The sequence below is a fragment of the Trichomycterus rosablanca genome, chromosome 11, assembly GCF_030014385.1.
Source record: "Trichomycterus rosablanca isolate fTriRos1 chromosome 11, fTriRos1.hap1, whole genome shotgun sequence".
Taxonomy (NCBI): Eukaryota; Metazoa; Chordata; class Actinopteri; order Siluriformes; family Trichomycteridae; genus Trichomycterus; species Trichomycterus rosablanca.
The window spans coordinates 5,866,442-5,878,647 of NC_085998.1; the positions used below are offsets into that span (position 1 = coordinate 5,866,442).

At 43.8% G+C, this 12,206-nt stretch overlaps 1 protein-coding gene across 3 annotated transcripts in view; it reads left to right on the plus strand.

Annotated features, from left to right (window-relative positions):
* The window catches only part of LOC134323508 (spectrin beta chain, non-erythrocytic 4-like), an 81,772-nt gene extending 72,338 nt beyond the window's left edge, over nucleotides 1-9,434 (plus strand). Inside the window, exons 32-37 of one of the 3 annotated variants that reach the window (XM_063005037.1) lie at nucleotides 379-1,079; nucleotides 1,219-1,279; nucleotides 2,457-2,716; nucleotides 6,371-6,541; nucleotides 7,966-8,008; nucleotides 8,958-9,434. In XM_063005037.1, the coding sequence (XP_062861107.1) occupies nucleotides 379-1,079; nucleotides 1,219-1,279; nucleotides 2,457-2,716; nucleotides 6,371-6,541; nucleotides 7,966-8,008; nucleotides 8,958-9,164 (1,443 nt within the window). In that variant the 3' untranslated portion in view covers nucleotides 9,165-9,434. Of the gene's footprint in view, nucleotides 1-378; nucleotides 1,080-1,218; nucleotides 1,280-2,456; nucleotides 2,717-6,370; nucleotides 6,587-7,965; nucleotides 8,009-8,957 lie in introns of those variants that run through there. The other 2 variants (XM_063005035.1, XM_063005036.1) reach the window with 2 other exon arrangements.
* Nucleotides 9,435-12,206: the final 2,772 nt, after the last annotated feature.

Here is a 12,206-nt window from a genome sequence, read left to right on the forward strand (position 1 = left end):
TGATGTAGCCCATAAGGACGAAGAGGTTCGACACCCCTGTGTTAAACAATCACCCTAAACGTGACGTAAGAATGAAGGTCTGAACTGTGTTATTGGTTGAGGATAAATTGTTGAAGAGCTGATGGTGGGATGGGTAGGATGATACAGATGTGCTGGTTCCTGGTTCTGATCTTGGAGTGGAGCTGGAGAAATGAAGACACTGATCTACTCTTGGTTTGGTTGGTACCATAACAGTGGTGAATTGTACCGTGGGATGCTAGTTAAAAGCCGCAGGACATTTGAAATGAGCTGGACTTTAAACACCAATTATCATTCCAGATGTTTTTTTTCTGCAGCATGATTTGGGATGAGTATTCTAAATATTTTGGTTTATTCCAGGTGGAGAAGTTAAAGGCGGAGCAGAGTAAGCTCCCTCCGACGCCTCTGCTCGGCCGCAAGGTTTTTCTGGACCCTCAGGAGTCGTCTCCGGCCCGAAGCAGCCCGTCATCACTGCACAAACAGACTATTTATGAACATGGTGACCTCTGGGCCGAGAGAAACCACCCTCACCCGTCCCCGCCCTCGCCTTCTCTGAGACTCAGCTCACCCGTCGCACCATACTCTCCGGTGATGGACAGATCGGCCACGCTTCGAGTTCCCGAGGTGAGGCACGTCAGAGTTTTGGGAGTCGCTGCTGGTCTTGGAATGGCCTCTGAGCCTAAAACCACTCTGACAAAACCAGCGCAGGATATAGTGCGCCCCCTGGTGGACGTGAACGTCATGGCGGAGGTGGTGCTACAGGAACCGGGGCGAGCCAGGAACGTGACAGAGCAGCAGGTTCAGCAGCACCATCCTCCTCAGAAGGACTCGAGGATCGAGCGGCAGCTTTCTAACGAGCAGCTGATCCAGGCCAGGAGAGACGAACTACCACAGGAAGTGTGGAGGGAACGAGCCGAGCGAGAGAAGAGACTGGAGAGACAGACCTCCAGCGAACAGGAAATCTACGACCCCCGGAGACGAGATCGTCAACGACTAGAGAGACAGGAGAGCAGCGAGCACGATACAGGACGGGATCAGTCAGACAGGCGGTCCGGAGGAGGGTGAGACCAGATACTTAATTATTGTTAATAATTGTGTAGTTAATAATTAATGAACTAATAATGTAGTTAATGTGTGTGTGTGTGTGTGTGTGTGTGTGTGTGTGTGTGTGTGTGTATGTGTGTGTGTTTTCGTTGGCAGGGAGAAACGATCTACATTAGCTGATATAGTGGAGCAGCTTCAGGAAAGAGAAGCAGCTCAGGTAAGATCCTTCATTTCAACTAAAGCTGGCACAACTGGTCGTGTGGAGACAGACAGACAGACAGGCAGATATATATATATATATAGATGGACAGACAGACAGACAGATGAACAGACAGACAGATGATAGATAGATGGACAGAGGGACGGGCAGACAGACAGATATATTGATAGCTGGACAGATAGATAGATAGACAGACAGGCATATAGACAGGTGGACTGACTGACAGACAGGCAGACAGGCAGATGGACAAAGATCAATAGATAGACAGACAGACATATAGACATATAGATAGATAGATAGATAGATAGATAGATAGATAGATAGATAGATAGATAGATAGATAGATAGATAGATAGATAGGACGGACGGACATACAGGATGGATGGATGGATGGATGGATGGATGGATGGATGGATGGATGGATGGATGGATGGATGGATAGATAGATAGATAGATAGATAGATAGATAGATAGATAGATAGATAGACAAACAGATCAATAGATAGATAGACAGAAAGACAGACAGACATACAGATAGACGGATGGATGGATGGATGGATGGATGGATGGATAGATGGATAGATAGATAGATAGATAGATAGATAGATAGATAGATAGATAGATAGGACGGACATACAGGATGGATGGATAGATAGATAGATAGATAGATAGATAGATAGATAGATAGATAGATAGATAGATAGATAGATAGATAGATAGGACGGACATACAGGATGGATGGATAGATAGATAGATAGATAGATAGATAGATAGATAGATAGATAGATAGATAGATAGATAGATAGATAGATAGATAGATAGATAGATAGATAGATAGATAGATAGATAGATAGACAGACACCCACTTAGCCACCGTGCCATCCAAGGGCCATAAAGACATGATTTGACAAATCCGGAGCCTCAGCCCTGTCGAGAACATGTGGACTGTACTTTAAAAGTCTTCAAAAGAAAACCAACAAATTTGGATCAAGATCCAACATGAGTTCCACCAGAAGCACGTTAGTGGATCTCCAAAGCTGCTGATCAAGATGAAAAGAGCTAGGAGGTGTTTATACACGTATTAAATGTGCTGTCTGTATATTTTTTGGCTAGTTCATTAAAGAGAGTTTTTTGGAAGTGCGATTCCCACTCTGAAATAATCCTTGTCCCGCAGGCTCGAGGTGAGATCCCACGTGTTCCTAACGGAGTCCAGGACAAGTCGTCTCGTCCGGACCGCCCCCGAGCACGGGACCGCCCCAAACCACGGAGGCGACCTCGACCCAGAGACGGAGCTCAGGGGGAAACGCGGCGCTCACTATCCGCCCCGGCACAGAGCGGCCCCTCCGCACCCCAGCCGCCCTCCCATCAGGCTCAGCGCGAGGGCTTCCTGTTCCGCAAACTGGACATCGAGAGCCAGAAGAAGAGCTCCAACAGGTGGGGCTAACATTCAGTGCCGGGCGAAGAATCAGCCTAGCATGCTAACAGCTTTGCTCCAGTTATAGCGATCATGCATCAGCATGATTACACTGTATGCTAAGAGGATAGCATCCTCTTTGCACTTATGTATTTCAGTGTAGCTTAGCATTAGCTTCTGCACTTTTCTTTCAAAGCTATTTCTTTAAAAAAGTAAAATCGAAACACCTTCTATCCAGTTTGTTCTGTTTTTACCTTTATTTTAATCCCACGACTGTTTTAACCCACTAACGATGTTAATTAGCCTTCAGCACAGCTTGCTTCTTGCATGATGGCTAGCTACTAGCTGCTAGCCTTGTTGGCAGACGACCCAGAGCTACAGTGTTTCTGAACCCCCGGCTCTAAGGTACGGTACAGAGTGAATACTGGCTGTTCTCACCCACACAACAGCGCCCCTCTCAGGACAAGCCGCATGTTAACTCATTCGATAATGTTTATCAGTTTATGACACAAATTCAATATGGCTGCTTTTCCTTTCCTGCATGAACACCCAAAGTAATGTTCAAAGGTTTATTTCCATCCACATTGTTTGTAAATCCTCCAAATAATTAGTAATGAATGGGGTATGGACAGAGTTGGGGCATGGGGACAGAGTGTGGACAGTTTTGGGGTTGGGGTCTAAAGGAACAGGATTGGTAGTAGATCACAGGAAGATTGTAGGGGCACATAACACACGTTTGGGCCACACAAGATTCAAGAGAGGCTTTATTGTCATTTCAGTTATATTTCAGCCGACTGAGGGACAGCACCATCCACTAGGCTGTCAGGATGCTCAACTTTGGATCCTGCAAACGTTACATCCCCCGGATCTATTTAATGCACTTTATTTAATCATCACTTTAAACTGTCTATAGATCATCCAAATTGCACTGCCGTTATAATTGCACTGGTTTTACACAAAGACTTTTGATCTGCATATGTCAGTTTACAGTCTAGGTTGTTAATATTGGGACCTTTATTTTTCAAATTTTCATATTTTACTACTATATTTTTCATACTTTTATGTGTCAGTGTAAATATATTTGCGCTTTAGTGTATTTATTCTATTTTTATATTCTTCATATATTCTAGGTTTATTGTTTAATTAATGTTTAGTGTTGCACCACGGGTCTGAGAGTAACGCAATTTTAATCCTCTGTATGTCCTGTACATATTGCAGTATTGACAATAAAGCAACTTTGACTTTTTGACATGGACTATATCCAAGTACATATTGAAACAAAACAACGTTCCTCCAGGACCAGGACCAGGGTGCAACACAGAATAAAAAGTGCAAGACAATACAATATACACAGTGCAGATAAACAACAGTACAATAAATACAAAAGGCCTAAAATAAATACAAGAGACATTTCTCTTTTTTTCTATTTATGCATTTTTGTCCCATTTTTCTCCCGATTTTAACGTAGTCAATTTGTCTTCTGCTGCTGGGGGATCCCTGATTGCATTCGAGGAGGGTATATTGCTGCTCACGCCTCCTCTGACCTGTGCACAGTCCTAGAGGACCTCTTCTTTTCGCCCATGCATTCTGCACAGGCACCTCGATCCGCGAATCAGGGTCCTTACACAGCGTTTTTTAAGACCCCACCCACATAGTCCGGTCATCCCGCCCTAGCAGACACGGTGCCCAATTAGTGTCTGCTGCAGGCACTGCCAATTATGACCGGTGCCCAGCCGAGCGGTGGCAACGCCGAATTTCAAACCGGGGAGTTCAGAATCTCTGCGCTGGTGTGCTGGTGGAATATCCCGCAGTGCCACCTGGGCACCACAAAAGACATTTCTAATCTAAAAAGAAATGAAGGGAGACAAGACTAGAGACAAGTGTAGTGTTGGCCAGTACATGGTACTGAGTAAATGATAGGTGAGGTAAAAGACATGTTCTGATATACAGTTAGCAGCGTAAGGTTTATATAGCAGCAGAGATATTAAAGAGTAAGGTGCAAAGATGCAAGTAATACAGTCACTAAGTAGTTGCATGTGTTGGAGTTGTCCAGGGATCCCAGGGAGCGAGACTGTGTTGGTTGTGTGTGTGTGTGTGTGTGTGTGTGTGTGTATGTGCATGTAAGTTTGAGTGTGTGTGTGTATGTTCATATGAGTGTGAGTGGGTGTATATATCACAAGCTTTGGGACATGCAAGCAGGGTGGAAACAAGTATGGGGCAGGTATATGGTGGTAGCCACAAAGTTGGGGTACCTAGGGGACAGGTTTGGGGCACACATGGACATAATGGGGACAAAGTTGAGATACAGAAGGGGAGAAAAATATGATTTGTACCTACAAGTTGTGAAGGATTTTTTTTAAACAGCTCAGGATTAAACCTTAATAATAAAAAGAATAATAATAAGTTCAACTTATATAGCGCCTTTCACCAAGCTCAAGGTCGCTGTGCAGTAATAGAGAGTGGAAACAAAACAAAAACAATCAGAAGTGTGTGAGGATAGGTTAGAAATATAAGTTCAGGAAGTAGAATGAAAATGTTGTGAGAAGAGATGGGTCTTTAGAGACACCTTGAAAACAGAAAGAGAAGAAATAGAGCGAAGAGTCGAGGGCAGAGAGTTCCATAGTGTTGGGGCGGCAACACTGAAGGACCTGCCGCCCATAGTGGACATCCTAAATCTAGGAACAGAAAGCTGATTTGAGTCTGACGGCCTTTGTCTGCGTGATGGTGTGTGACGTGTGAGAAGTTTAGTAAGATAGGCGGGGGCGAGACCATGAAGTGCTTTAAAAGTGAGGACCAGAATTTTATGTTTAATACGCATTATACGCATGGCAATTGGCAGCCAATGTAGTTTTTCCAGAACAGGGGTGATGTGGTCAAACTTTTGGGTAAATGTCAGGACCCGAGCAGCCGCATTTTGTATAGTTTGCAGGGGACGGAGGGTTTTGGCGGGAAGTCCGTGCAACAAGGAATTGCAGTAGTCCAAACGGCTGGTGACAAAAGTGTGTATCAGTGTTTCCGCCACCTCAAATGAAAGAAGGGGACGGAGACGAGTAATACTGCGAAGGTGAAGAAAGGCTGATTTGGATAGTGATTTCACATGAGGTCCGAATGAAAGCACAGCAAGATTTCGTACCCAGTTAGAAGGTGCGATGGAAACATTCCCAATGAGGAGGGGAGAGTTTGTGAAGAAGGAAAGTGAAGTTTTAGTGCCCACGTAAAGAAGCTCAGTCTTGAGCATAAACCTTGGAGCATAAAGCTGTGCACCACCTACACTGCCATGATACAGTGCTGTGTTTTTGTAAGAATCAGGATAAAAATGAATAAATACATATTTGTGGTAAAATATTATAGAAACAAGTGGATGGAAAAAAACGATACACGATTTCCTGCACACTGCAGCCAGTTCCACATTAGCCATTAGCATTAGCAGTTAGCTCTCAGTTTATGCTAGCATTAACCAATTTCTCTTTGTTTTTTCTTCCATGTTTTTTTCTGCTGTTCCTGATGCTTCATCTCTCCACAAAGGTAAGTCAGAGATCCCGCTCTGGTAAACACTAGCGTTCTCCATAGTGCCGCACCCATCCGATTTATTCTACCGTCTCCCAGCAGGTGAGTACCTTATCATAAAGGTTCTGATGCTAACGCTAGCTGCTGTTGTGTATTTGGTTCTGCAGTAGATCCTGGGTGAACCTGTACTGCGTGCTGAATAAAGGAGAGCTGGGATTCTACAAGGACTCGAAGAACACGGCGTCCACGTACAACAACGAACCTCGACTGGTTCTGAGCAGCTGTTCCTGCGATATTAACCTCGGATACAAGAAGAAGAAAAACGTCTTCACGCTCAAGTACGATTCGTACCGACACCACATCTGATCCTCCTACAACAGTGCTAAAGAAATACTGTAACTGGGTCAAAATCTGTAAAGTATTACACACTAATCATTTTGCATTCTCACTGATGGATTGGTGCCATGTCTGCGGTGTCTTCCTGCCTGGGGGAACCAGACCCACCACAACCCTGACCAGGATGAAATGCTGGTAAAAAAAAAATACAATGAAATGAATGAAAAAGAAAATACATTTAATATAAAGTAAAAGCATAAAAACTCGAGGGAGCTCAAATGAAGCAGCCCACCATCACAAAGTCCAAGCCTTAGCGGTGCTACCAGCCTGGCTGCATGCTCAACAGACACAGATAGGTGTGTCTGAAGGAGGAAAGGTTGGAATGGGTTTGAGAATGTGTGATCAAGGTGCTGTAAAGAAGTGTCCAAAGACTTCATGTGTCTTCAGTTGCGAGTGCTAGTCTGCGACTCTCCTTGACCAACGTAGGGGTGGTGCGAGCAGCATAGGAAGTCTAATAGGGAAATGGAAATTGGGCCCCGGTGGGGGACAGGGTCGGCACTGGGGTTTGCAGTACATAGGGACAGGTTTTGGACACAAGTGAGGAAACGATGTTGAGGCAGGGATTGGTGCAGACATGCTTGTGGTACACAAGGGCAGGTTGTGAGTGTGTTACAGGTATGCATGTGCTAGTTTGGGGAAGGCCATTTCCTGTTCCAGCATTACTCTGCTTCAGTTCACAAGAGTGGTGGGAAGAAATTCCAGTGGCGTGACCAGAGCTCTAAACTCAACCCCACTGAACTGGGTAGCACTGTTGCCTCACAGTAAGAAGGTCCTGGGTTCGATCCCCAAGTGGGGCGGTCCGGGTCCTTTCTGTGTGGAGTTTGCATGTTCTTTCCGTGTGGGTTTCCTCCGGGAGCTCCGGTTTCCTCCCACAGTCCAAAGACGTGCAAGTGAGGTGAATTAGAGACACTAAATTATCCAAGACTGTGTTTGACATTAAAGTCTTAAACTGATGAATCTTGTGTAAGCAGTAACTACCTGTCCTGTCCTGAATGTAACCAAAAAGTGTAAAACATGACGCTGAAATCTTAATAAATAAATAATGCCACTGAACACTTCTGGAATGAATCGGAACACTGATTGTGAGAGGAGCGTTCTCATCTAACATCGGTGCCTGACCAGAAGAACGGTTTTGGAATGGGATGTCTAACAAGCTCATGATCAGGCGTCCACATATTTTTGGCCATATAGTGAATGTATAAACAGGTATATTAGACACCAGAATAGAGGCAGCTGGAAGAGTGGGTGCTGCACAGCAACATGGAACCTGGAGAACTGGGTTCAGTCCGTCCTTCTGGCCACAAGTATGAAAGAAAACAAGTAAATAAAAAATGTCATAGTAAATTGTTTATTTTTCTTATTACAGAACTAAAGATGGAAGTGAGTACCTGTTCCACGCTAAAGATGAGGTGAGATTTTGTTCTTTCTTTATCTTCACTCTTATATTTTTATAACTCAAAATACTTCAATGTTGGATTTTTGTGCACAGGGTTTGATGAATTTGGTCAAAAAAAAATCAAGCCTTAAATTTTCTCTCTACTTGACGATTCTTTATCAAAGTGACTCACTGATTTACTCCCAAACGATTCCTTATTACGACTCATTACTGAATCATTAGGACTGTTGCTGGGTGATGGAGGGTACACATGTCGAGTATATCCAAACTGGGACATTCCTCATATAGGGCACAACGCACTTATGATGTTCATAGTCGTAATTAGCTTTTCTGTTGATGATCAAGACTGATGTTTAAGGGCAGGATTTCTGCTGCAGTTCTTATGACCCTCTGCCCTGCAAAGTTTGGGGTGTTTCCTGGTGGCTCGGTGGGTAGCACTGTTGCCTTACAGCAAGAAGGAGTGGTTTGGGTCCTTTCTGTGTAGAGTTTGCATGTTCTCCCCGTGTGTGTGTTTGCCCTGTGATGGACTGGTCACCTATCCAGGGTGTTTCCTACTTTTTGCCCAGTGAATCAGACCCTCCTCGATCCTGAATACAATAAAGCTGTGGTGAATAAATTCCTGCTCTTGTATTTGACATGCAGTGCTGCTGAAACTGGTGTGCTGCACTGGACTGGACTGGTGATACTGGAAATTGAAACCCAGGATCCTCTTTGTGATTTACATTTACATTGTCAGCATTTACCAGACGCTTTTTATCCAGAGCGACTTACAGTACTCTGACAGTATACTGTCAATTGAGGGTTAAGGGCCTTGCTCAAGGGCCCAACAGTGGCAACCTGGCAGTGGTGAGGTTTGAACCAGCAACCTTTGGATTACTAGTCCAGTACCCTAACCGCTAGGCCACAACTGTCTGTGATTTGTCATGTTTCTAAAGCTCATCATGTTCTGGTTCCCTGTGCAGGACGATCTGAAGGGCTGGATCTCCAGCATCAGCACGAGCATCACCGAACACGACGACATCTCTAAATATGGTCAGTCTCACCCCACTACCTCATCTACAGACGAGGGGACGCGCAGAGAGGGGAGCAGGGCCGAGAAATCGGACAGAGCCTCGGTACGCTCGGACAAGGGAGAGAAAATGGAGAAGAAGAGCAGCAAGAAGAAATGAAGCTCTGCTTTCTTACATTCGAGGTTCACATCAGGTAACAGTGAAGTGTCTGGGAACTGGAGGATGCCGGAGAATCGCTGCACTCGAGTGGATTCTCCCTGAGGGGATCGCAGCGCCCCCCTGGTGGGGACCTAAGATTTCACTTTCAGTACGGATAAGTGAGGATCAGTTTGGTTTGAGGAACACAAACCAAAAATCAGTCTGAGAGATGCTACGATGAGTTCTTTTTAAACGTTTTAAATTCTGTAAATCATCCAGGTTCATCCGGAATGTCGAGCAGTGCTGAGTTTAACTTTATAATCTCATGAACTCACCACTGCTGGATGTTCCTACATCATACATGTTTGTGGAGACGAATCGTGTCCGTGTTAATCGTCTGTTTTTTATTAGTCTGTCTTCATCTAATCTGCTGACCAGAAGGAAATTATGCCAAAACGATTTTTTCATTTTATACTAATTATTTATTTATTTCATTATTTTCAAGTTCTTCCAGGTTTTTGAATCTTCTCAACACTTTGTACTATACATTTTCAGCATGAAATATATCAGCTTAAGTCACAAGCTGAGGATTGAGCTTGTGTAAGGACTAAAACAGACCTCGTGTTTCAATCCTGTTTTGAGCTCGAATGTTATTATGAATTACAAATCAAAAATGAACAGCAAAAAAGCATTCAGTACAAATGTACATTTACATTTACAGCATTTAGCAAACGCCTTTATTAAAAGTGACTTAACTTACTGCGACAGTATGCAGTCTAAGCAATTGAGAGTTAAGGGTCTCACTCAAGGGCCCAACAGCAGCAACCTGGCAGTGGTGGGGCTTGAACCAGCGACTTTTTGATTACTAGTTCAGTACCTTAACCGCCAGGCTGCAACTGACTCGACAACTGTTTGATGGTCGCAGTTAGAAGGTCTTTGGTCTCCTGCACAATGAAGTCGAAGTTCAGTATATTGTCATCCTGGAGGAGATTACATACAGATTAGCAGCACAACCATAGGCAGTAGTTCTTGACTGTCTATTGGCTGTATTATGCGTAGTTCACACTACACGTTTTTTGCCCTGATTTTGGCTCGCCGACTGGTCGGTGCTAGATTTGCCGGCTCGGGACCAACTCGGCATTCGCTCGGCGATCGAAACTCGCCTCTCAATCGCTATATGTGAACTACTCAACAACTCGATCCGAGGAGCTCGCCGAGCAGTCAGCAACTGAAGAGAGATATCTAGCTTGTCAAATATCTGGATCTGAGTTGCCCGACTGGCAATGAGTGCTATGTCGAACAGCCAATGAGAACGCAAGATACGGTGTGAGAGGAAACGCAGGGGAGGAGTTGTAAAAAGGTGGGACAGGGGCTTAATATAGTTTATACCAGAATACATCAGCACACACACTCGTTTTACATTATTTCTGACCTGATCGTTCTCTACAAAACGTAACATCAACGTTACATTGCAAAAATATTTATTATCCTCCAGCTCACTATAGAACAATCCAAGCTGGTCACGTAGCCAAATCCACTCAGATTCATTTATTTTTTTCTCCTTGATTTTACGCTGCACATCAGTGCACAAACTTTGATCGCTCGCTACTTGTTGACGTGTATTTTTGGACGTGGTATCATTAAACCTCTCGTCACTTCTCGTGTTTGTTTTAGTGACAGAACGTAGTTTGGGAGACCAGAGAAGCTCGCCTGTGATTCCAGTTGGTGATAGATGGTGTAGTGTGAAAGCCACACCGACTTGAAAGACTCCCGATTACAAGAGATCCAGTCGTGTAGTGTGAACTGTACAGCGACCTGACCACTTGGAAAGTCGTGTAGTGTGAACTTGGCATTTGCCGTCCACTCACAGACCATCTGATAAACTCAAACGCAGCACAAATCAAATCTGTGAACGACTTGCAGTAACCCGAGTCCACCAGAGAGACCGCCAGAGTCCAGAGCTGACAAACTTTACACACTGTAGCTTTAACCTGTCTTCTAACTGATGCTCCTCACTCAGCAGGATGTGTGAACAGACATGATGAATCAGATTTGGTAACGTGTACGAGGTTAAAAACAGGATTTAAACCCAGGTCTCGTATTTCCATCACATTATTTTTAAGTATGATTAATAAACGCACGTTTCCTGTTTCAGTGGAATGAGGAAGTGACTGGATTCCTTAAGAAGGAGTTATTTCCTGTTTCAGTGTTTGCAGGGACCAAAATCTCACACCAGTGTTATAAAGAAGTTTGTTAACGACTGTAAAATACCCTGTGTGTGTGTGTGTGTGTGGATGTTGCTGTACAGGTAATGTGATCTCAGGCGTTTACTTTTCACCATGTAGTCTTCCTCCTCATCTTGTTAGTGTCACTCTCTCTCTCTGTGTGTGTGTGTCTTGATGTATTCCAGTATTTTGTTGGACCCTTGCAGTATTCAGGCACTGCATGAGAACACAATAAATTATTTCTAAAAAAAAATTAATTTTGAATCTCTTTGCTTATTTCAATTGTAATTATAATAACAATTATATTTATTGTCATAAACACACACACTCAAACACACACACACACACAAATAACAGATCTGCCGTGAGATAAAAGCTTTTTAATTACTGGAGAAACTATCTACTGTCAAGCGAGCTTTACCTCTAAGAAGTCCCTGCTTTAAAATTGGCCCCTTAAAGCTCAACTGAAATTTGTTGCTGCACAAGGACAAATTAAAAGCAGAAGAATTATGTTCTTTCTTGCACAGAAGACTCAAAGTTTATGGCGATGCAAAGCTTGCTTGAATGTAGACAGTTTAATTTATGGAATTGCAGACAATTTGAGTGTGAGTGTGTGTGTGTGTGTGTGTGTGGGGGGGGGGGGGGGGGGGGGGGGTCTTGGATTACATCCGACCATCCAAACACATTTTCTGTTAAATAATTCTTTTAAAATTGGCAAAAAGTTCTATTTTCTATAGGCACAGAGAAGTCAGCAGCAGTAGTGAATCATAATTTGTAGAAAGGCCTTCAAATATGATCAGAATCCAAGAACGTGGCTATTATGTGTGTATCAGCTTCA